The 26,876-nt window shown below is 37.6% G+C and overlaps 1 protein-coding gene across 1 annotated transcript in view; it reads left to right on the forward strand.

The window, feature by feature from the left end:
* Nucleotides 1-5,041: 5,041 nt before the first annotated feature.
* The window catches only part of HAO1 (hydroxyacid oxidase 1), a 60,820-nt gene continuing 38,985 nt past the window's right edge, over nucleotides 5,042-26,876 (forward strand). The window contains exons 1-2 of the mRNA XM_033185650.1: nucleotides 5,042-5,263; nucleotides 10,847-10,998. Coding sequence (XP_033041541.1) covers nucleotides 5,127-5,263; nucleotides 10,847-10,998 — 289 coding nt within the window. The 5' untranslated portion in view covers nucleotides 5,042-5,126. The remainder of the gene's footprint in view (nucleotides 5,264-10,846; nucleotides 10,999-26,876) is intronic.

Here is a 26,876-nt window from a genome sequence, read left to right on the forward strand (position 1 = left end):
TGATACTGATGCTGCTGGTTCAAAGCCACACTTGGAGAACCACTGGCCCTTATGTGTCTTCTTTAGTTTCACCAGGACTTGACCTGATAAAGAATATTAGATTGCCTCTTCATTCTAATTACATTAGTTGCAGGATGCTAATTGTTTTAATAAATGCTAAATTTGTACATAAATATGCAAATAAAAGGTCATGCTTTAATCTTTAAATTTTGAATCAGTTATAAGCCATAATTAAGATCCCTTTGACTACATTTTCATAATAATTTTGTTAACTATGAGACTGAGTTATTTAGAACTTGCTTATCCTATTAGCAGATTTTCCACTTCCTAATAGCAATTTTAATATGTCATTTTATCTGTCATTACACTGATGCAAAAAGTCAGCATTTGTGAACTTTGAGAATAAACCTATGTACTATAAAATTCAATGTCAATTTTAATAGCATATGACCCTTTGATTAATTTAAACCCTTTATTTTTTATATACTATATCTATCATTACAGCTGGGAAAGACCTAATGGCTTATATTTTTGATTCTGGTTTCATTCCCAGTTTGCCCAATAGGCTGCTATGGAGTCTGCATCTTTCTTTTCTTGTTGCTTTGTCAGTAGGAAAAATAGATTTAATCCATATCCTCTCTCATGCTCCTTTTGGTGACCCACGGCATGGGAATTTCATATAACAGGTGACTATGCTTTGTGTTCACTCTGTGGCCACAGGTCAAAACTAAGTCACAGATTACATACTGAACCCCTTAGTATTGTTCTTCATCTTAGATGATTTTCCTTCTCCAAAATAAATTCAAAGGGTACTTACCCACTGTAAGATATGACTTTACACCCTATCCTTTCTACCATATAAAGCCTCCTGAAGTATGGGATAAGGCAGTTTTCAAAAAGGTCTGATTATATACATCTACATTATTTATGAAAGGCACTTCTCTTGAGGGTGTAGAAAATAAATTGGACTAATTGCAAATCTAGCAAAGAAATACTCAAAGGGAGGCCGGGCACGGTGGCTCATGCCTGTGATCCCAGCACTTTGGGAGGCCGAGGCAGGCAGATCGCCAGGTCAGGAGATCGAGACCATCCTGGCTAACAGAGTGAAACCCTGTCTCTACTAAAAATACAAAAAAATTAGCCAGGCATGGTGGCGGGCGCCTGTAGTCCCAGCTACTTGGGAGACTGAGGCAGGAGAATGGCATGAACTCGGTAGGCAGAGTTTGAAGTGAGCCGAGATAGCACCACTGCACTCCAGCCTGGGCGACAGAGCGAGATTCTGTCTCAAAAAAAAAAAAAAAAAAAAAAAAAAAAAAAAAAAAAGAAATACTCCAAGGGATTAACTTACTTGAAGAAAAATGGCAGTGGCCTTCCAGAAGCCCAAGAATCCCTTTGTCCAATTTCTTGTACATTAGGGAATTGTCCTTATATAATTGACATTAAACAAATGTCTTTTGGAAAAATGTGTTGGTAAAGTATATTGAGAAGATGAGGGTGAGTAATATTAATGAAATACAGTTTACCATTGAACAATATGGGGGTTAGAGGTACAGACCCACTGTGTATAACTTTTAGCTCCCCCAAAACTTAACAACTAGTAGCCTACTCTTGACTGGAAGCCTTACCAATAACAAAATCAACTTACACATACTTTGTATGTTACACGTGTTATGTACTGTATTCTCACACTAAAGCAAGCTAGAGAAAAGAAAATGTTATTAAGAAAATCATAAGGAAGGGAAAATATATTTACTATTCATAAAGTGTAAGTGGAACATCAAAACTCTTCATCCTTGTCATCTTCACATTGTGTAGAATGAGGAGCCAGAGGAAGAAAAGAAGTTGTTTTTGCCATCTCAGAGGTGGAAGAATCTAAGGAAAATCTACGTGTAAGTGGACTCTTTTTTTTGTTCAAAGGTCAACTGTGCCTACTGTATGCCAAGTGTTTCACCAACGAGATATCCTTTGTCCTCACAGTCACTCCTCAGGGTAGGGATGAATATTTCTCTTTGTCTTGGTTTGAGTTTCACCAAAAGGAGACCGAGAGGCAAGCATTCAAACACAAGGAGTTTATCTGGGAGGTGAAGGAAGCACTAATGAGGAGCAGGAAAGTCTGATTGGAAGGGAAGGAAGCCAGGTAGGGCGCGGTGGCTCATGCCTGTAATCCCAGCACTTTGGGAGGTCGAGGCAGGTATATCATGAGGTCAAGAGATGGAGACCATCCCAGCCAAAATGATGAAATCCCATCCCTACTAAAAACACAAAAATCAGCTTGGTGTGGTGGCATGTACCTGTAATCCTAGCTACTCTGGAGGCTGAGGCAGGAGAATCGCTTGAACCTGGGAGGCAGAGGTTGCAGTGAGCCAAGATCACACCACTGCACTCCAGTGTGATGACAGAGCGAGACTCCATCTCAAAAAAAAAAAAGGAAGGTAGCCAACACAGCATAGATTATGTAGATTATCAACCAGCTCACACTGTGGGCAAATGAAACCCGCAATGTAAAGGATAAGCCTAGAAGTAATCCCACCAGAAGAATGAGAAATTTGGGGTATTTAATGCACCCACTTTCTTGGGCTTGTGGTTGAGGGCTGTTCCACAGGGCATGGAACTATACTACTTGGCAGGCTATGTTTATGAAAAACAGGCTCCAAGTTCAAGAGCAAGTTCTCCTACAGGTGTAGGTGGTTGGAATTTAGATAGTGAATAACTGGCAACAGCTTTAAGTGGAGGCTCCTAGATTGAAACTCAAGTCTAACTGTAGTTACAATCATTGCTTTCTTGAGCACGTCTTACTAATGTGAATCTTCCCCAGGTGTTCCATGATTGAGTGACGTTGTAGATTGAGACCACAGGTCTTTTGGAATAGCACTTCCCTATACCCTCTCCAGAGCAAGATAAGACTCTAAGAATTAGTGGTAGGCCAGGTGCAGTGGCTCACACCTGCAATCCCAGCACTCTGGGAGGCCGAGGCAGTTGGATCACCTGAAGTCAGGAGTTTGAGACTAGCCTGGCCAACATAGTGAAACCCCATCTTTACTAAATAAAAATACAAAAATTAGCCGGGTGAACCTGGGAGGTAGAGGCTGCAGTGAGCCAAGATCACACCACTGCACTCCAGACAGGAAGACAGAGACTCCGTCTCAAAAAAAAAAAAAAAAAAGAATTAATGGGAAACCTAAATGCTCATTAAGAGACAAATGGGTAAGGAAAATGTATAGATATATACACAGTGAAATATTATTCAGCCTTGTAAGAGAAGGGGATCCTGTCATTTGCAGGAGAACCCAGAGAACATTACGCTAAGTGAAATAAGCCAGGCACAAAAGGGAAACTATTGCATTATTGCACTTATAGGTGGTATTTTTTTTTTTTTTTTTTTTTTTTTGAGACGGAGTCTCGCTCTGTCGCCCAGGCTGGAGTGCAGTGGCCGGATCTCAGCTCACTGCAAGCTCCGTCTCCCGGGTTCACGCCATTCTCCTGCCTCAGCCTCCCGAGTAGCTGGGACTACAGGCGCCCGCCACCTCGCCCGGCTAGTTTTTTTGTATTTTTTAGTAGAGACGAGGTTTCACTGTGTTAGCCAGGATGGTCTCGATCTCCCGACCTCGTGATCCGCCCGTCTCGGCCTCCCAAAGTGCTGGGATTAACAGGCTTGAGCCACCGCGCCCGGCCATGTGGCATTTTGTTTTTAAAAAGACTTCAAATGCCCAGAGCTAGAGAATGAGAGAGTGAATACCACTAGTGGGAAGCAGGGAAGAGGAAATGGGGTGATACAGGTCAAAGGATACAAAATAGCAGACATGTAGGATGCATGAGTCTACAACAGGGTCCCTAACTTTTTGGCACCAGGGACCAGTTTTGTGGAATACAGTTTTTCCACAGGCGGTGGGGGTAGGTGGATGGTTTTGGAATGAAAGTGTTCCACCTCAGATCATCAGGCATTAGATTCTTATAAGGAGTGACGTAACCTAGATCCCTCGCATGTGCAGTTCACAATAGGAGGCGGAGCTCAGGCCGTAATGCTTGCTCACCGACTGCTCACCTCCTGCTGTGCGGCTTGGTTCCTAACAGGCCACGGACGGGTACCAGTCTGTGGGGGGGTTTGGGACCCCTGGTCTAGAGAGCTAATGTGCAACATGAGGACTAAAGTTAATAAAATTGTATCATAGTAGGAATTTTTTAATACTTTTTTTTTAAAAATTATTTATTTATTTATTTTATTATACTTTAAATTCTAGGGTACATGTGCATAACGTGCAGGTTTGTTACATATGTATACTTGTGCCATGTTAATGACGAGTTGATGGGTGCTGACGAGTTGATGGGTGCAGCACATCAACATAGTAGGAATTTTAGTTAAATAAGTCGATTTTAGCTGTTCTTGTCATACACACAAAAAAGTAAATACATGAGATGATATATTATATTTGCCTCCCTATTGTAACCATTTTTCTATGTGTATGTATCTCATAACATCATGTTGTAAACCTGAAATATATAGAATGAGTAAAAAAATTAGCTGTAAATTTGGCCTTAATGTTCCATGTTAAAGCCAAATGTTTATGTTTGTAATCAGCTAAATATTCTATTGTACAGAAGTCCTGAATTGCATGGATGCACTGTATTTCATGGATGCCTCATTCTGATCATAAGTTCTTGTTTATATGATTTGTACATGATCCAAATGTGGAAAGAAAATGAGTGGGCAGCCCATTCTGGGTATCAAGCAAACAGCACAGGCACAGACCATGTGTAAGAAGCAGCCTTAGGCAAAACTGAACCAAGAGTGGTTTCATACAGGTATTCCTCTAAGTCTTTAAGTTTTTGCTTATTCCTTTGCCCTTTTTAATGTGATAGATAACTAATCACCTTCTGCTGCCTCCCCAACCTCAACGTCGGTGTTCTTTGGCAGATAGTGACTTCGGTGTTCTTTGGAAGATAGCCTACAGATGAAATTTCAAAGGCTAAGCGTATAATGTTTGCTCACTAAATGTAAGCAACAGAGAACTAAATCTGAACTTTGGCAAAAGTCTATTAATAATTGACAACAGAACAGTGAGGATGTAGAAAGCAATACATTAAAAAAAAAAAAAAAGCTCCATCTGGGATAACAATAACCTGTGAAAATGCTCCCCCGGCTAATTTGTATCAATGATTATGAACAACATGCTAAATCAGTACTTCCAAAGTCTATATATGACTATTATAGGTCTGGAGCAAATGATGAAGAAACTTTGGCTGATAATATTGCAGCATTTTCCAGGTAAGAAAATTTATTTTTTTAAATCGTGTTTTAAAATTACACGAAGACTGTACCAAAATAAGATCTCCTAGTTTTACGTTGGTGGTGGGAAATTATTTGTTCAGATTTATGCTTGGTAGAGAGGGGAAAGTTCTTGGGGCTGTAAGAAATCTTGGGCCTTTAAATTGTTAAAAAATATTCCAAGCCTGTGAATCTTGAACAACTGACTGCAAGAGCCAACCCTATGTTAACTTCACTTGGAAGTATGATAACACTTTAACTACATATAAAAATAGCGATAAATTCGAATGACTTTTCTTTTTCTTAGTATGACAGTAAGTGCTTATGTTCATGGTGTAGGAAACAGCATTCAATGCCAGATAACCATCTTATCCGGATGAACCAGATTGGATTGTTGGCTGAAATGTTCTTTTCCTGCTGGCTTTTCGTGTTATCATTCATTTTGATTACTGTTGTCTAAACTTTCACTTTAGATTTCAATTTGTCTATGTAGCATTAATCTTTCAACCTCGCTGTTTCATCTCTCCTTCAAAGCACTTCATCTCTTTTCCCAAAGGTTTTTTTTTTTTTTTTTTTTTTTGGAGTTATAAAAAATGGTTTATTTGCTGGAGCAAGACAGGGGAGCCTTCACTCCACTCCACTCAGTCTCATCCATCTAACATTATGGCTCTTAGTAAAGGCACTCAGTATTGTGGGTACTCATTGATGGTGATAAATTAAAGACAAAAAGGCAGAAAATATGCAGTGGGGAGGCAATCAGCTTTCCTCCCTGATTTCTTCTTTAGTCTACAACAAAATCACTCAAAATCAGTTTTCTATATTTAAATTAGGAGAAATAAAATCATCCTGGCCAAGATGACCTCTGGTATCCATCACTGATTCACCCACAAATTCATCTAGAGACTGAAAATGGTGATGGGGTGAAGGACAGGGCCTCTCCCCAACTCTTTCAAGCCTTGACTTTGTCTCAAGTTTTGCCTGGAACCCAAATGAGCTCAACAAATGCCAGGGAAGTCAGGGGAAGGGAAGTTGACTGAGAGTAGAGGGGCTTAAAATTCTGCACCATTATTTACTATTTTGGACTCATTTAAAAGTTTCTGCTCTTGGAAGATGCCCCTTCTTGGGCCAACGTTAACTCTGTCCACCAAAATTTGCCTGTGAGTGGTCTCTTGAAAACACCTTAACCCAAATAGGTTATTACAACCAAGGAAATTTCAGACCCTTGACAGATGTATATGGTTAGTGTCTCAGCATTGCTAGGCCTCCAGTGCTCAAGTGATTATTTCCATGTATACACAGCCTTCCTCACTACTTAATTCCCTTTGTCCCATGCTAGCTAATTAACTAGGGCTAATTAGGAGTCTCCATGAGCTACACTGTGTAATACATACTGAGGAAAAAGCAGTGAGCCAGACAAAGTTCCTGTCCATAGGAGCTTACATTCCACTGGATGCCTATCAACCTCCATTATACTGTTGGATTGAATTGATGCAAAATGGGCCCCAAATAGTTGGCCAAGTGGAGGTCTCAGAGAGGATGCAAAGGGGTGCCCCAAAGCAGAGGGATCACCTATGCAACCCTATAAATTGTAGAAACTTCGGGAGACATAGAAACTTTGGTGACTTCTAAGTTGTGAACTGGAAAAGCGCCTCATGCCTTATGTGCATTACATGGTATTCCAGTGAGTATTCCCATCCTATGTGTGTACTGAGTAACTTAGGGATAGGACACAGACAATGAAAATGAATTTGCAGTGCCACCTTTTCCATGAACCTTGATCATTCTCTTTTGTTCAGCTTTAAATAAAAAAAAAAAGTATTGATCAACTTTCTTTGGAGGACAGCTGATACTATTTTATTATCAACTACTTGAGTTTTTATTGCAACACATTTTAGGGGTTGTTACCTAGCTAATATCTCAATTCCTCTTTCGCTTTGTGACTCGCTAGGTGACCCTTGATTCTTCACACTGCGTCATGTAGCTGGTCACGTGACACCAAGAATAGAATTTCTGCCAGGGTTGTGGAGACTTTGAGTTGGTGGCATGAAGGAAAACAACCTGAAATTTCACATTCTGATTCTAATGAAAAGTGCAAAACAATCAAACCTCAGATAACCCGTTGTGATGCAAGGTCAGAGTATTTCAAACACATTTACAAAATTTATACACCTCCCTGTCTCACAAGTACAACAAAAGGTCATTTACAGTGACAGCTTTTATTTCTCTGTACTCAGCTCTGATAACCACATTTTGGAGTTCTGGGGACATGGGTCACTCATGTCACCCAACAGTTGCTTGGAGATATTTTTGGGTAAGACTTGAGACTTTAATATTACTGTGGCAATAGAAAAAAAAATGTTAAAAAGGACAAATAAATGGAACCACCCAGAAGAACAAAATTTCTTATTGCAGTTATAACAAAACAGGGCAAATGTCAAGTTGCTACATTTTGCATGGCTGGAATTGATTGGGATTAATTCAAGGAAGAACAGTAATTTGTTTCTCCTACACATTAATTCAAAGTAGCCTTCTCAACAATGGTCTTCACATTTGTCATAGCTTTTTTTTCTGAAATTATCACTGATGGAAGACAATTCAACAATTTGGACACTTGGAAGCCCTCATGATTTCAGAAAAGGAAACTCTTTTCTGCTGCGTCACCTATTGATACTGAAGATTGCGTCATTTTCTTTTAAACAACAGATAGGTAAAAGTGATGTAATTCTCTCACTTTAATATTTGAGAAGTAATATAAACTTACCAGTGACATTGTGTTCTCATAGGCATAAATGTCACAAAATCATTTATCTAGTATCCACAACAGGTGAATAAGGTGTTTTTGCTTTATATATTTTAACTGCTTAGAGTAAAAAATTAATGTGGAGAAAATCAGAATGCAATATTATAGTATTACGCAACTTATAAAACATGAACCCACAATGTTTAGTTGGTGTGATTCAGAAATAGCATACAGTTATAAAGCTGGGTGAGGCATGGGTGTCTTCCTTCAACAGGGCAGCTACTTTGTGAGGAGTGTGTATGTCATTTGATTTTTTATAAGTTAAATTTGAAGCCCTTGTTAGATGTGAGGGGTGGGCCAAAATTCCTGTGAACAGATTCTCATCTTTACCCCACTTCCTTTACTCTGGCATCTCATTTTCTATCCTTTGAAAACGGTTTATTATTCAATTGGTTCAACTGTTTGCCAGTTGAGCCAATTCTTTTTCCAAAGTGGAGGTCCAGGAGAACACAGTCCGAGAATGTGGTGAGGTGTTATTTTATGTATGATTGTGGGAAAGTTACTTAAATTTGGGGTGGGGTTGGGCAAGGCTTGAAAAGCTGGTGAGCTATCTGACATAGTTGCTGTTATTACTATTTGAAAAATATCAAAACATGGAGGACTCTTTAGATAACATGCATGTTTCCATTCCATTGATTTTATCTAATTTTACGTAGGAATTACGTTTTGTGCATTGGTTGACAAACCTCTGTAACATCCTCAGAACAGAAAATACTGTTTAAGGGAAAGTAAGAGCCCACAGTTATTAAAGTGACTGCGCCACCAAGTGGACAAGCGTAAAGCCACTGTCTGGAGATGGAAGGATTTAGCCTTGCTTTATAAATGGGAATTTGACCTTTAAAAATGTCCCTTTTGACACATACACACACACACACACACACACACACACACGCACAGCTGCTGCCCTGCAGCGTTGTGTGTTCTTGTCATAAAGCTTTCATTGTTTCTCTAGCTCTAAGTAAATATTAATGCCTTCCAAGGCTGGCTTGCCAATGGCTGCTATTAAGATCGTTTTCTCTCATTCTAATAACACACTTAGAGATGATTGGTAATAAAAACTCTCTTCAAGGCTTCTGCTTTTCCCCCTTCAAAATGGAGATCAAAGAATCATGCTGTGAGGGTCTGTCAAGAAGAAAAGACTTTCAGCAACAGAGCATGTGGTGTGACATAAAATAATGACAATTATGATGTTCAAAGGAATAGCATAGAAATCACACAGTAAAACTTCTTTATTATGCTTTTTCAGGGACTGGATGTTTTTACTTTATTATGTGGGGAAGGGTTAAATTACAGACCCTTAGCTATTCCACAAAGCACTATAAGGCAGAATTTCTTCTTCGGCTACAGGAAGTACACTTCAGTTAAGGGCTTTTTCTTTTTCTTCTTCTTCTTCTTTTTTTTTGTTTTCAAGTTACTGCATTACTATATCATACTTCACTATATTTACTAAAAAGTCACGCTGCTTCTGGAAGCAGAGTTAAATCTAGGTAATACTAGATGAATGCTGGTTAGAAATATATGTGTGCCTGAACAACATGTTTATTATACTGGTGCATATTAGAAATAGGGCTGTATTTTCTTCAATTTTAATCAGCAGTAATGAGGAGAATAATAAATCAAAACAAATAGTAGATATATGTTTTAATAGGAGGAAAGAGAACTAGTTCTCCTGTAAATCTTACTGGTGAATTTTTGGTTGCTGGTTTATTGGTAATTTTCATTCCAACGCAGAAGAAGCACAGAAACAGTCCTTTAAAATAATTTTCAGGAGTCAAAAACTTTTCAACCCCCAAATTTCAGTTTTTGTCAAATAATATTTTTGAGAAAAGTGTTAAGTTAAACTAATAAAAAAACCTTCCCTCTTCATTAGACTTTAATGAATACAGCATATAGCTCAACAATTTTGAAGAAATCAAATTATAATTTTAAAAGTAATTGCCTGAAGCTGCTGTTGATCACATAAAGAGGAGACAAACTAGACATAGCATATCTTCTTAAACTCTAATCTAAACTCTATGCATTTGTATACTATCTTGATTTTCAAGATTGGGGAAGTGTAATGAAAACTACGTTCACACAAGAACCTGTATGTGAATGTTTGTAGTGGCTTTATTTAGAATTTTGCCCCAAACTGGAGGTATTCCAAATGTCTTTTAGCTTGGGAATGATTGAACAAATGATGGTGCCCCTGTACAATGGAATACTATTCATCAACCAAAAGGAACAAACTATTGATACATAGAACAACATGAGAAAATCTCTAATGCATTATGTTAAGTGAAAGAAGCCAAACTCAAAAGGCGACATACTGTATGATTTTGTTTACATGATATTCTTGCAAAGCAAAATTATCGGGACAAAAACAAAATACGTCTGTGGTTGTCAGGGGATTGAATTGGGGAGAGTTTCACTACAAAAGAAAATGGAGACATTTTTGGGAATGATTGAACTTTTCTAGATCTTGATTGTGATGGCAGTTACACCATGCATTTGTATGCATTTGTCAAAATTCACAAAAGTACAGACTAAAATGAGTGAATACTATTATATATTAATTATACTTTAATAAATAATTGCTTGGGAAATTAATTACCCTCTAATTGTTAACTTTCTATCCTAACAGTAAAATTGCCTCTTTTCCATTAACTTTGTAAAGTCATTTGCTTGTTGGGAAAAAATCCAATCATATTTTTTCTTTTTAACTAAAATGTAATGTCAAAGTTTTGGTTATATTTTTGAAACTCTAAAGCCTTTTATGTTATTTATTTATTTTTTAATTCTAGATGGAAGCTGTATCCAAGGATGCTCCGGAATGTTGCTGAAACAGATCTGTCGACTTCTGTTTTAGGACAGAGGGTCAGCATGCCAATATGCGTGGGGGCCACGGCCATGCAGCGCATGGCTCATGTGGATGGCGAGCTTGCCACTGTGCGAGGTAGGAGGAAGACTGTCACCACAGGGAGAGAAGGGGGCTAACGTTTATCAACTTCCTTCTCTGAATGCACCAAGCAAACGTGTTCCTTGATGTTTTTACACTCAGAAACATTAAGCTCATAAACTCTATCATCAAAATGCTTGTTCTTACATGTCCTGATCCTCTTCTTTCCAGCTGTGTGACTGGGCAAGATACTCGCTCTCTGCATTGGTTTCCTTGGCAATGGGGACAAAAACTGTACCTGCCTCATTGGGTTATGGTGAGGATTGAATGAGTTCAGGTATACAAAGTTCTGGCTCAGTAACTGTTGGTTATATTGTGGGTATTAATAACACTGTCTCAGGAAATGGATCTCTGACAAGTGGACTTGCCCAAGGTCATAGCTAGGTAGTTACAGAATTGGAATTCAGCCCTGTGGCTACCGTATCTCAAAACCCTCCTGCTTCCCCCAAATCAAAGTTGTTCTCACAGCCAAAGAGTACATGGAGCAATGTGGTTGGTTATGTTTTCTTCCATGATTTTGGATCATGATTCTTTGTTATGGATGAGTTATATTCCCAATAGAGCAGTTCCAGCTGCCTTAGGAGGGAGTGATGAGAAAATCAAATAAGATGTAAAGAAATCTCTTATTAGGGCTAATTTATTAATTTCCAGTTCTCTAGCAACTGTGAACATTTGAAAGGCTGTGGAGAGTAAAAATTCTCCCCAAATTCTGCTTCAGAAACTCATACAAAAGTTGGAAATGAATTCTTTTGATGCTAAGCAAGGCAGAAAATGAATACGACTATATAATATTTTAAAACATTTTAGTTTTAAGAATTAAGGATCTTGTGAATTCACATCCCTTCTTGAAATGTCTGACATAAAATTCTGTCAGGGATATCAGAATGGCACAATGAGGTTTTGCTGAACAGACTTAGCAGCTTTCTTAATTCTAGGACCACACACAAATAAGTGGCTTTGGGGCCCCAGTCTTTTGTCTATGGTAATCCTGAAACATAAGTAGAGAGAAGAAAAAAAAAAGGAAAATACTAAATGGGTAAATATCTATACAAAATCAAGATAATAAAGGCCCTTTCAGGCTTGAAGCTATAGGCAACAACCTTAGAACAAAAGAAAACAAATGAACACTAAAAAACTAAGACTTTAGTGTTCTTAAATCTCAATGAAAATAAAAAGTAAATGGTAAACCGAAATAAATGGAAAAAAATATGAGACTGTAAAGGGTTAATGTCCTTTCCACGTAAAAAGCCCTTATATTTGAAGAAGAAAATAATATATTGCTCAAAGGGACAAAGAGAAATACATGAACAAAAGATATAAATAGGAAATTTACAAATGGAGACATAAAAGTAACCGATAAACATATGAAAAATATTCAATTTCATTAATAAGCAAAGACATGTAAATTATGACCATCTGTTTTATTTTCTGGATATCGAATTTTTATTTTAAGATCAGGCAGTATGATTAGGTTAGGGAGAAAACGTGCATTTTCAAACAGTGTTGAGAGAAGTGTAAAGTGAAATAATCTTCCTAGAAAATAATCTGGCACTGTATATCAAAGCTCTAAAAATGTAAATTCCATGTGATGCTAAAAATTCTCTTCTAGGAATTCCAAGGAAATAATTATGATTTTTGAGGAAAAAAAGCATTTCTGCAAGGATTTTCGTGCTTCTTATTTTTAGCAGGAGAATAACTAGAAAAAAATACCCAAACATCTCATAATTAGAGATAGTTTGCAAAAAATATGATGCATAAAAATGGCATCAAATTAAAAAATTATACTATAGGAAGAGTGCAATAACATAGAATGATATTTTAATTTAAAATTGTAAGAAATCAGTTGCAAACAATAGTCAGGTCCTAAAATACATTTAGTTTCAAATATCGCAATTTACAAATGTTTATTTATAAGTGATGAGATTACTCCTGACTTTATACTCTTCTGATTTTTGGCTCAATCTTATAAACTCTTCTTTGAATTATTTTGTAAGGAGGAAATTATAAAAATTAGATTTGAATGAGTAGAGATAAAGGGACAAGGGACCATGAAGAGAATGGAAATGAAGAAAGGAAGCAGAGAAGGCAAAAAGCAGAGCTCACTTAGTAAGGCACCCTGGAACCAGCAGATTATTTTTACCACATGTATTAGTTCCTTCTCACACTGATTTAAAGATACTCTTCGAGACTGGGTAATTTATTAAGGAGAGAGGTTTAACTGACTCACAGTTCTGCATGGCTGGGGAGGCCTCAGGAAACTTACCATAATGGCAGAAGGCAAAGGGGAAGGAACGACCTTCTTCCCATGGCGGCAGGAGAGAGAAGTGCAAGCAGGAAATGCCAGATACTTATAAAACCATCTGATATCATGAGAACTCACCCACTATCATGAGAACAGCATGGGGGAAACCACCCCCACGATCCAATCACCTTCCACTAGGTCTCTCCCTCAACACCTGGGATTACAATTCAAGATGAGATTTGGGTGGAGAAACAAAGCCTAACCATACCACACATGTTACTTTATTTGATATTTGACAGGTGTTTCTGTCCCCATTTTGTGGGCAAGTAGCTAGAGTTACAGAGAAAACAGTTTTTCATAGCTCATCAATGACAGATTTATTCTCCAAGTCACTTCTGATGGTTCCAAGACCAGTCTTTATTCTTGGTGGAGTTGGGCTGAGAAGAAAGAGGAGAAGAAAGCAGAAAAGAAAGCTTCTTTAGAAACTATGATTTGACAGTGTAAGTAGGACTATTTCCTTCAGAAGTAACCATAAGAGGATATTAAATGCTTATTACAGGATTATCCCCTTAGATTTATTTCACACTTATAAAGAAATTATCATGTTCCAGACACTATTTTAAGTATATTATGAGTATTATAGCATTGAAACCTCAGAGCAACCCAAATAAATAGGTCATATTATTAAACCTATTTTACACAGGAGAAACTGAGGCACACACCAGATGAATAACCTTGCCTAGGGATGCACAATTCATAAGTGATAGAGATGGGATTCAGATAGAGTTATTCTGTCTCCAGAATCTGGGCTCCTTACCACTTTGCAAGAGCTTTAATTTCAGAAAGTCCTATGAAGTGTCATGAGGAGAAGCCCATTATGATCCCCTAGAAGTAATTACAGTTTTAGGAGCATGCAAAACAGGCCCCTTGGCAGAATAAGTTACACAATAGACATTTGGATAAGGTGGATCCAGCAGAACAAAGAGAGGGTGGTGACATCGAGATCACAGAGGAATTGGAGAAGGCAATGGAAGTGTGCACATGCTGCCCTCAAAAATCTAGGATCCTCCATTGGGTTCCTATCAGGGAAGCAACATCAGAGTTTCTATTCTGTATTTGTACTAGAAACCTTTCTCCAGGGTTTCTAAGTTTTCTCCTATGTTTCAAAGACCATCTATAGGTTATTAGTCTATTTAATATTTAGGTATATCCAGAAAGCTGACAGTCATCAGCTAATAGTAGAGTGCTCGTTGGCAGGTGTGCTTTGGTTGTGGGACAGTAGGTTACTTGCAAGGAAAGAATGAATGCCTGGAGTAGATGGTGCTTGTGCTCTGGATGTATTCCCGTCTTACTTCCCATTTCCATCAGACCTACCACTTTTTGCCTGACATTATCTCTTGCAACATGAACCCATGGATAGGTGTGTTTGAAGTAGGGGAATGGGAGAGAGGGTTCCCTAGCTAATGATGTACAGCAGCAGGTGGATAAATACCCCAGCTCTCTTTGATCAGGGTAATGGAAGCATTTTCTAATATGGTCACCCACTGATCCTTGGAAGGATTGAGTCACATTGTCCACAGTAGTTGCCTGCCCATGAACATACCCTCTTTTACTGGCTTTCTTCCCATTCTTCTCTCACTTCCCCATTCCTTCAATTCACTGAGATCGTTTCCAAATAAGATAGCTTGCTCTCACATCTCTGTGTAATTTTTGGCTTCTGGAAGTATGCAAACCAGGATAATAGCTAACTGAAGGCTATAGATAGCCATAGGCAAATTTAAGTAACAGTGTAAGAATATTCATACTTGGCAGAGATTTATTTATGAAAACTGAGAAAATTTACATGGAATTATGAAGTTATTATTGGATTTATTCCATCATTCCCAGAAAGAATATGGAAATCCTCTCAAGCAAATCAATCCTTGGGAATATGGTGAAATCTATGGAACTTGTTGTGGAGATTTTTTTTTGGTTACCCTCCTAAATATCTGGCCCCTAAGCATTCCTGTCTCCAAGGACTTAGACCCTAGCAAGGAGGAGAAGTTGGGGCCAGGTTCAGAAAACAGGGGTTATCGATCTCTCTGGAGAAGTGTCCCCCTCAGCATGGTCAGTGAGAGTAAGTGAAACCCATTGGTGTCCACAGGCAATGGTCTGGCCTGAGTAATTAGAATGGGCCTCCAGAAAGTTCTGGGAATTGCTATGGTGCCATAGTCTCATTTTCCCAGTTGACTCTCCAGATTTATTCAGAGTTCAACTTCAAGGGCCTTTCTGCCCTTCCTCTCACAACTGTAGGGCACATCCACCTTATTAACTGGGACTGAGGACTAAATTTGACTCTTTTTTTTTTTTTTTTTTGGAGACAGAGTCTTGCTCTATCACCAGGCTGGAGTGCAGTGGTGCTATCTCGGCTCACTGCAACCTTTGGGTCCCAGGTTCAAGCGATTCCCCTGCCTCAGTCTCCTGGGTAGCTGAGACTACAGGTGCGCACCACCACGGCTGGCTAATTTTTTTGTATTTTAGTGAAGACAGGGTTTCACCATGTTGGCCAGGATAATCTTGATCTCCTGACCTCAAGATCTGCCTCCCAAAGTGCTGGGATTACACGCGTGAGCCACCGCACCTGGCCTGAACTCTACTCTTTTACACTGCTGCATGGTTGTAGAGTGACCAAAGAAGCTATACATTTTTCATTTTCAAAATGATGATGAATACAAGGTTACCAAATAAAACACAGAAGGCCCATTATGTTTGAATTTCAGATAAACAACAAATCGTAGATGTCCTGTATGTTTGCTCAATCAGAGCTCTCACCTGCAGGAATTCTTGTGAGGATTCATGAAATCAATGCTAGAAATGCTTATATACTATCTTTATTTGCCCCTCAGAGCCCAAAGTCCCCAAAATCTTTATCTTTCACACACAAAAACTCACTTTCAGTAAAGAATATTCCATTTACATCTTAGTGGAAATAAAAATTGTTCTTTTTCTTTGCTAAAAATATTTTTATTTTAAGCTTTATGCAGAAACCTTGGGAAAAAAGGGTACCTTTCGGAGCCAGGCTTGTAATGTAAATGTCCAAAAAAAGATGAAACTGAAACAAACAAACAAACACACAAATAAACGAAACAACAGTGCAAGGTCCTGGGTGGAGACTGCAGCGAATCTGAGATTTCATGTTCTATCAGAAGGGGGCAGCCACATCTTAGCTCTTGATGACCCAAGGGAGCAGGGATGTGGGGCTGCCAAATCTTCCAAAATTTTAAGAGAAGCCAGAAATCTTGATTTCTATGTACAATCTCCTGGTTTTTAAATGTGGGCAAATAAATCAAAATTCCCTAAAACACTGTTTGGGGCAACAATGTGTGGGCCAAAGTAAATACTTTTGTGGGCTACAAGTGTCCCCTGGGCTGTCCATCTGGGACATCTGATTTATGTGGAAATTTACCACGAACTAGTTTTACTTCTGTGGCAGGTCATTTTCACTCTCTAGGATTACGTTTCTTCATTGATAAAGTGAGCTACTTGAGCAAGACCAGTGGTTTGAATGCCACGTCCCAAGGAGGCTGGGGTTGTTCCCAGGGATCTTACAGAACTTAGGTGTGACACTGAGCATGCAGCTACTTGTGTTGCATTTTGGCGTTCAAAAGAAAAGTTCTTTAAGTAGTTCTGCTGGTAAGACAAAAAAAAAAAAAAAAAGAAAGAAAGAAAGAAAAAGAAAAAAAGAAACACACACAAGAAAAAACGTTCACAACACAAATCTCCAAAAACAAAAACCCAGAAAATTGGCGTAGAAGTGGAGGATGATCTTTGCAATATTTTCAGTATACAAATAAATGATTTTGATCCCATTTAAAATTTCATCAAATGCAAAAAGAGAGACAATTGAAAGTATAGAGCTACCTTTTCTAACACTTCTGAAATTTACACTTTATGTCAGCCCTTGAGGTTTTAGATGCACTTTATGTCAGGCCACTTCTTTCCACAGAACTGTGTCAGCCCTGGAGGGTTTAGATGAGGCAGTGAGCATTTGAGTGCATTTGATGTCCATTTCTCAAAGTATATTCTTGGCCTATAGAAGAGGAACAAGATATGTAACTATCTCTGACCGTTGCTAAAAACATAAACATGTATTTAATAAATGTTGCATAAACTCCGAAAGTGATACTTCAAAGTCTTGTGAAAAATGATGATCACCAGCATTTATAGAGCAATTAGTATGTGCCACGCAATTTGACTTTATTGTTTATTCATCTATCCTTACCACCATCTTAAAATGTGTGAGTGCAAAACCCTAAGAAACTTTCTCCAACTCCTGTGGATGTGGAAATCAAGGCTTAGAAAGGTTAAATGCCTTGCTCCAGTTATTAATCACTTAGGCAGTGCTACCTATAACATCCTGCTCCGTTACTGGTATTTTCAAATGTCATTAACTATAGCAAGAATCCTAAGGCAAGCACCATGCTATCATCTTAAAATATTTGTTGCAAACATCCTATATTTTATTGTTTTATCTTTTTAACTTTGAATAGATAAAGCAAGCCACAGAAAGTGAAATTAATTAGGAAATACTCGCTTTTTGCAAAATTTGGGAGCATAAACAATGGGTCATGAAGTACAATCGAACAAAAAATAAAATTCTAAGAAGTCTTTTAAAGTGGAAGAAAAATATCTGAAAAATACTGAATGGAGGGCAGTTTTTCATGTTCTGTGTTATGAATAAAAAATTTGATTCAATAGACTACTTAATCAACCTTTTAATAGTTGTAAATCTCATAATATTTAAGCTGTTTTATAAGTGCTTCTACTTATAATGGCACATCCATTTGAAACTCTAGCAGATAATTTTTATTTATGTTTTTGAAATTTTTTCTTTATATTCTTTAAAGAAGAATACAAAATTATTTCTATGAATATTTAACATATTGAAGGAAATAGCAATAATAAACATAAATGCTAACACATATAAAATAGGTAGCATCATTAGGCTAAATTTTTGTCTTCCAGGATAAGTAGATCATCTCTGAAATCTCTGACTTCTCAAATATCCAATTAATAAAATGCTTACTATACCACTTGGTGCTTTAAGAACATTATCATGGAAACCTCTCAGGTTTTATGCACAGTAGCTGTAATAATATTTTCCTTCATCTTTCATGGAGCTGCTTGAGATGGTTTTTTCTCTCTTTAAACATGAGAAATCAAAAAGAAAGAGAAAAAATGATTAAATATTCATTTATCCTTTTGCTTCTGACTTGTCATGTGGGCAAGTGCCACATGAGGGAGTGCTGGGACCTCATATCAAGAAAAATTAAAACCTACCTAATGCGTTCCAGGAATGCTCAGCATATTAGCAAATTCTTATTAAACTGTCAAAAAAAAAAAAAAAAAGGGGGGGGTTTAAAAGAAATTCCAGCCCCTGGATGCAATTAGAGGCTACCACACAGGATTTGATGGGCCATAAAACCATTAAATCTAAACACTTTTTTTTTTGAGCCTAAAAGGCCAGAACATTCCAAAGTGAAGTTTTGGGACTCAGCTATGACTTGACCACCTATTAAGATGCAGGTGGAACAGATTGCAGAGTAATACAAAGAGCCACACAGACCCCAAATGACTGCATTAGGGTGTAGGTGAGAGTTTTAGCTGTTGAATTTTCTGGATTTTCCAAGATTAAGTGATCAACCTTAACATTGAGTGAAAGACCATTCAACAGGAAAAATTGTCATTTCCTTTGCTCCAAACCCAAACGAAGTATTTTTTGAAAGCTTTATTGATTTATATATTTATGTGTTGTGCTAGGTGACTGACTAGATATATGTTTCAGCATACCTACTAGGAAAATATTCCCATTATTCTCAATTTTACCTAATCCAGGCAAAGCACTGGACTTGCTTTAAGGAAAATTTTTACTCTTTCTGAAGTGGAGTGCCTGTCATGTATCAGGTGCAATGCTTGGACTTTATGTTCTTGTGATTAATCCTTACCATAGGCCTGTGAAGTAATTCTCATTCTGTTTGACAGTGGAGAAGAAGGAAGCCCTTGACCAAGGCCTAGTGCCAGTAATGGTGATGGGGTTTGAATCTAAGTCTGTTTCACTCTAAAGTGTAACCAAATTTTATGATTTAGACTTGCTTTTCTAACAATAAAAAGTCAGTGACATGCTCTATGTGTAAGCACTCACACACACGCACACACAAACACACATCCATATTACATATGCTTATATATGTACTAAAAGATTATGGACATTTGATATATATATATATACACATATACTAAAATGTGTAATTCACTGTATTTTCATTGTATAATTCATTGTAAAATATATACTTCATTGTATAAAGTATTTTCATATAAACAGTGACTTCAGTGTTAAAATCACTTTGCAATGAAACAAGATTGTTAATTAAAACACCTATTAAAAATTAGAATCTAGCCATATTAAAGACAGTCATCAAATGGTATGATTTCTAGGATTTTGCACCAAAATTTAAGCTATTGGGTGGTTTTGTTGAGAGCATGAGATTGCTTCTTCTTGGAATTATTAATGTACCTGATGACATTAAAATGTGACAGTGAAAAGAGTCAGAGGCTCATGTGTGTATCCCAACACTGAAGTTGTTAAACACTGGGAGGCTGGTTGAAGTTGTTGTGCGCAAACTCAATACTCCTTAAAACCATTATTAAAGGGCCTATCACTGTGTTGTGGTCTCCATATGATCTGCTATTTATGCCAAGACTTGACAATTCAGTAAAATGACAGAATAATAACACAGGAATCACTACAGTAGAGTTAATGTTTTAGTCTAATGCAGAGTTCTGCTCTAGAAATACAGTGAAAACAAGGAAGGGAGAGCTAAGATGTCACTGGGACTAATTGTTCCTTGCAAATATTTTCATACAGTAAAAAAGAGATCTAGAGGTATAGTGGCAGTGTGATCACTCAAGATTATATAGCTCCAGATTCGTTCAATGGACCATGATGAAAGCACTGGAAAGATTAAGTCTGGTTTCCTGGTCTTTCTTGGCAGTGTTTAAATTGGTTCAGCTCTATAAATTGTAAATTAAGATTTGTTTGACAACTTTTAAGTATTTCAAGCATAATTGTAGTTGAAGGTTTGTTCTTCTTTTAGATCACTGACTTCAGAACTTTATTTTTCTGGTTAATCTCAATTGTAATTTTAGACATTCATAAAACAGTGTTGATTGCGTCTATACCACGGTAGATCCTCTGTGAAGATCTATATGTTGGTAGCTTCTCTGTGAAGACAGGATGACACACTCAATGGACATTATGGTGCACAGTTATACACTTCACTATGACAGGCCCTGAGTTTAGAACCACACAACTGCTTGGTACTTGGTCATTGCATATTTTCCCCATTACGTAATGACTTCCTGTGCAGATGACAAAATGCATTTTCTCAACAAAATTATTTTCAGTGCAGCTGTTTTGATGACTAAGTTTTGTAGGAGCTTTTTAATCAAATGCACCTAAGAAAACCCCAACACTTTAGGCCCTTTGAACATATTACCCTTTTTTGCTTCCTCTTTCCTCTTTTTCCTTAAAACCATAATTTTGGAAACTCGACTCTGCCTTCCCATAAAAGAGAGTTATTTTCAAAGAAATTATTTGGATCTAAAGTAACACATTGCTAATTGTTCTGTTTGAATCTAGGTATATGATTAGTCCCACATGAATTAATTTTCCAAATAATTAACTCTCATCAATAACTAATATTTTCTATTTCCCTCCATTGTTGTTTTGTGGTGGTGGTGGTGGTGGCCGTGGATGAGCATCATTCTCAAATATATTATAATTCCCTTCCTCATCAAGCCCAGCATGACAAACTTTAGTTTTGCTTGATGGTTCATCATCTTATTTCTGTGTGTAAGATTGTTGAACCTGACATTAAACATTTGGAAACTATTTTATAATTGGTAAATTGTGTTTTCTCAGCTTTCGGTAAGCGCTCTCATCTTCTTCATCTTGTACCATTTTATTTTTATTTGCCATTCACTTCCACTTCTGATCTGAGATCTAGGAAGCTGGATAAATCCCAGAGAAGTGAGCTAAAACAAACAAACAAGCAAACAAACCCAAATCATGGGATAACGGTTAAGTGTACTAAGGGGCCATCATGCGAACACAGTTTAATTCCTTGGCTTTAAAACTAGTAAGAGAAGAATGCATTAAAAAATGTGGCACATATACCTGTGTCCCTCTCCAGAGGGTGCCAGCAGAGAAGAAAAGTGATTTATCAGCAAGGCATGGCTGGCATTGGCAAACTATGTGACAACCACTACCAACTTCACTGCCATTGCTCCATCTTTCCCTTCCATTTTCAATGAGCCCCAACTTTGCTCAGGACATCACACATATTCTACTAATTTGGATGAGTCCTTTTGAAAGAAAATATCTACCTCAAGGTTCTCAAAGGATAGTCCTTGGAACAATAGCGTCAGCAGGACTCTGGAGCTTGTTAGAAATGCAAATCTTAGGTCCCACTACAGACCTACTGAGTCAGAAACTGAATTTTGTTAACATACCTGTGTGATTCCTATACACCTCAAAGCTTGAGAAGCCCTGGTCAGAGCCTGGGATGAAAGTTCCTGTTGGTTCCAAGTCAAAGGCATGGTTCAGTTCTTCAAACATGAACAGTATCAGATGTAGATGGATATTGTTCCCTTCTGAAGACCCTCAAGGTCTTTTGAGAGCCTGTCAAGTTTAGAATCACTGCCTGAAATGAGTGAGAAGTCACAAGGAGACTCTAGATAACTGAGAGATGTGTTCACAGTAGTCTTTGATAAAAACCTGGGATGGGCAGGCTTAGTATCCAGGCCCCTAAAATTTATGTATACAATGGATTTCCTATTTTTGCTTCTTCACATCCAGATTACCCAGATCAGAAATAAATGTTTTCGTTAAGGCTTGATGTGACAAACAAACAAAACAAAACTCTGCCAAGCTCTAGAAGAACAATTGCATTTCTCAGCCACAGGGAGAACACTGCCAGTTTATGTTGTTTTCCAAAGCTATTTACCTGTCCTAGCTCATTTAAATCACTGTACATTGGAGTTTAGGATTTGTGTCAACTCCAGAGGTAGCTGCATTCATACCTGATGAGTTCTTTTTAATCTCAGCAGTTGATTATAGGTTCCATAGTATAGGAAATTTTCCAACCCTCTATTGAATGGCAGTTTAGAAAGGTCGATCTACACTTACCTTACGTCAGGTTATTGCAGACCCTTGTGGCATTTTTCCACCCTAGGACATGTGATTTAACTCTAATAGGAATCTTCATTATGGGTGGGTCTGAGATTAACTTTTATTCTGTAAAACAGAAATCATTCCACTGGCCGTAGCTCATTTTTTGAGATGGAGCAGGGGGAATGGATGATAGTAAACAAGGATATTAATCTCACTTATTTTTATATTATTATATTTATAGTTACATTGCAAATGGAAGAGTAGAGAAACCAAAAACATATACTGAGAACTTTACAATTTTTCTTCCAAGTATTATTGATTGATGTTTGGATTATGCAAGTGCTGCCAGCCCTTTAGACTCACTCTGCAGTTCCCCCCATGAAAATTTGTAAACAGATTAGGGTGGGGATAGGGAAAAGCATGTTCTTTTTGCACTTCTTGGATTATTTGTTCCAGGCTCTCCAAAGTAATGTGTACCCTGGGAATGCAGAAATTATCTCCTTAGATATTCTCTCCCTATATAGGTCCCCACAGGGAGTTCTTGGACCTGGAGAAGATTCCACTCTCCTTTAGGAGCTTTCTCCATAAAGGTATTGAGCATTGGACACTATATTGCAAGGGAAAAGAGGAATGTGTCTCTTGAGCATCAAAATCATTGTAGAAGAATCTCCATACTGGTTTTCAAAATGGCTGTACTAACTTACTTTCTTGCCATCAGTGGGTTCCCTTTTCTCCACAAGGGTTCCCTTTCCTTTGCATCCTCGCCAACACTTGTTATCATTGGTGTTTTTGATAATAACCATTCTAACAGTTGGAGGTGATACTTCGTTATGATTTTAATTTAAATTTTCCTTATGATTAATGATACTGAGCTTCTTTCATTATGTCTATTGGCCATTTATATCTCTTTTTTTGAGAAAAGTCTGTTCAGATCTTTTGCCCATTTTTATTTTCTTTTTTCAACTTTTATTTTAGAATTAGGGAGTACATGTGCGGGTTTGTTACAAAGGTATATTGCATGATGCTGAGGTTTGGAGTGCAAATGAATCCATCACCTAGGTAGTGAGCATAGTTCCCAACAGGTAGTTTTTTTCAGACCTTTTCCCCCTCCCAACCCCACTGTTGTATTCCCAGCATCTATTGTTCCCATTTTTATGACCATGTGTATCCAGTGTTCAGCTTCCATTTATAAGTGACAACATGTGGTATTTGGTTGCTACATAAATTCACTTAGGATAATGATTTCCAGCTGCATCCATGTTGGTGCAAAGGAGATGATTTTGTTCTTTTCTATGGCTACATAGTATTCCATGGTGTATATGTACCACATTTAAAAGTTCAGTCCACCATTGATGGGCACCTGGATTGATTCCATGTCTTTGCTATTGTGAATAGTGCTGTGAGGAACATGCCGGTGCATGGGTCTCTTTGGTAGAATGATTTATTGTCCTTTGGGAATATACCCAGTTAGTGGGATTGCTGGGTCAAATGGTAGAATAACTCTCAGTTCTTTGAGAAATCTCCAAACTGCTCTCCATAGTGGCTTATTTAATTTACATTCCCTACAGCAGTATATCAGCCTTCTCTTTTCTTCACAGTCTCACCAACATAGTATTTTTTGATTTTTTAACAAAAGCAATTCTGGCTGGTATGAGATGGCATATCTTATGGTTTTGATTTGCATTTCTTTGATGCTTAGAGATGATGAGCATTTTTTCATATATTTATCAGCCTCTTTTATGTCTTTGAGAAGTGTCTGCTTATGTCCTTTGCCCACTTTTTAATGGGGTTATCTGTTTTTTTCTTGTTGATTTGTTTAAGTTTCTTATAGATTCTGGATACTAGACCTTTGTTGGATGCATAGTATGCAAATATTTTCTCCAATTTTGTAGGTTGCCTGTTTGATTGTTTCTCTTCCTGTGCTTTGTACATTTTTTATTTGGGTTGTTTTCTTGCTATTGAATTGTTTGAGTTCCTTATTTTTTTGGATATTAGCATTCATTAGATATATGCTTTACAAATATTTTCTCCCAATCCCTGGGTTGTCTCTTGATTCTGTTGTTTTCTTTGCTGTGCAGAAATTTTTAGTTTCATACAATTCCTCAAAAAACTAAAAACAGAATTGCCATATGATCCAGCATTTCTACTTCTGGATATTTATTAAAAGGTGTTGAAATCAGTATGTTGAAGAGGTATCTGCACTTCTATGTTCATTATAGCATTATTCACAATAGTCAAGATATGGCGTCAACCTAAGTATCCACTGACAGATGAATGGATAAAGAATGAGGTGTGTGTACACAAAGAAATACTATTCAGCCTTTAAAAAGTGGAAAATTCTGTTATTTGTAACAACATGGATTAATCCGGAAGATACTATGCTGAGTGAAATAAGCCAGGAACAGATAGACAAATACTATACGATCTCACTTATATGTGGAATTTAAAAAGGTAGGTCTCACAGAAACAGATCATACAAAAGTGGCTACTAGAGGCTGGGAGAGGAAGGAAAAGAATGAGGAAAGTGATATATTGATCAAGGTTGTATAAAGTTTCAGTGCAACTGGAGTAATAGGTTTTAGTGATCTATCGTACAGAATGGTGATCACAGTTAATAGTAATGTATTTTATATTTTAAAATTACTGAAAGAATAGATACTTAATGTTCTCCCTACAAAAAAATGACAAGTTGGTGTATTAGTCCACTTTCACACTTCTATAAGGAACTGCCCAAGACTAAGTAATTTATAAAGAAAGAGGTTTAATGGCTCACCGTTCTGCATGGTTGGGGAGGCCACAGGAAGCTTACAATCATGGTGAAAGGGAAAGCAGGTATGTCTTACACGGTGGCAGGTAAGAGAGCCTGTGTGTGAAGTGAAGGGAGAAGAGCCCCTTATAAAACCATCAGATCTTGTGTGAGCTCACTCGCTAGCATGAAAACAGCATGGAGGAAATCACCCCTATGATCCAAACACCTTTTTCCCTCAACACATGGGGATTACAGTTCCCTCCCTCGACATGTGGGATTACAATTTGAGTAAGATTTGGGTGGGGACACAGAGCCAAACCTTACCAGTTGGTGAGGTGATGAATATGGTCATTAGCTTGTCTAAATTTGTCCACAATGTATACATAGGTCAAAACATCACATTTTACCCCATAAACATGTCCAATTACTATTTTTTCAATTAAAAATAAATCTAAATAGATTTAAAATAATTGCAAAGGAAAGCTGGCTTTGGAGAAGATTAATAAATAATGACATTAAGAAATCCAGGTCCTTGGCAAAATTAGAAAAACATACAAAGCAATCCAGGACTTATTTTTCCAAATTCATTAGGTATCCTCTCACCTAGCCCTTTACAATTGCATGGCTTCAGGGATTACACAGAAAACGCTCACAAACATTGCCCCAATAGATGATCTTGCAATACAATGAAGTGGGCAGAACAGCTGTGGCTATAGCCATTGTGCAGATAGAATGTGCTTCATGGATGACAAGACTGGGACTGTAGGACAGCCTCTCAATCCATTCTACCCTGTTATTGTTCTGAAATGGAAGTTTTATCTCCCAGCTTATGTACGTAGCCTTATTTTGATGCTTCAATATCTGAGACCTGACCAGTGTCCCTTTTAGTGATTGTATGTGTGTGTGTGTGTCATATGCAATTTCCTTATAGCAATGGCTTAATGTATAACTGTTTAATTAAAGAAAAGAAATAAATGCCAAACATACGAATAAAGTCTGAGTATATCTGTAACATTAAAAGTGTAGGTGTCTATCTTTGAAGATGTATCTTAAGGACAATGAAAAGAGTCAGTGAGTAAAAGTAAGATAAGAGAGTCCTGGGATTTCATACAAGATCAGTGTTTACTTGATGGTGTAGGCTCCTAGATATTTCGTCTTTAGGATATACCAACTATTACAAAAGTCAAGATTTTTAGATTTGGATCAACATTAGGGAACTTCATTCTGGGCAAGAGCCAGGCTTTGCCTTTATGTTAATATGACCTCAGCTGTGAGTTCCATTTTGCCAGGCATCGTAAAACTGCAACACATATCATTGGAATCTTCTGTTACAGTCTAATACATAGTCACACATTGGGAGGAAGAATAAAAGCCAACCCCTCTCCTTTGCAAAATGCAAACAGACAGTGCCTGCTTTTGAGAGCAGGGGGAGTCGGAATTTCCCTGTGGACAATGGATAAGGAGAGTAAAAGGGCTTAAAACATTCGTGCTTTCAAGCCGTAGACTAGGATAACTATAATTAGAACTTTTTGATGAAGTCTGATCGTGCTATGTCATTTATAAAATTTTGAAGCTTGTAACTTTTATCCCAAAATGAGCAGTGTGAGCTCAAAGGGTTTATCATTTGTCTCTCAGGCAAAGGTAATATTTGAACTATTTAGCAAAGGACGTTG

This window comes from Trachypithecus francoisi, unplaced genomic scaffold (assembly GCF_009764315.1).
Source record: "Trachypithecus francoisi isolate TF-2019V2 unplaced genomic scaffold, Tfra_2.0 Lachesis_group21, whole genome shotgun sequence".
Lineage (NCBI taxonomy): Eukaryota > Metazoa > Chordata > Mammalia > Primates > Cercopithecidae > Trachypithecus > Trachypithecus francoisi.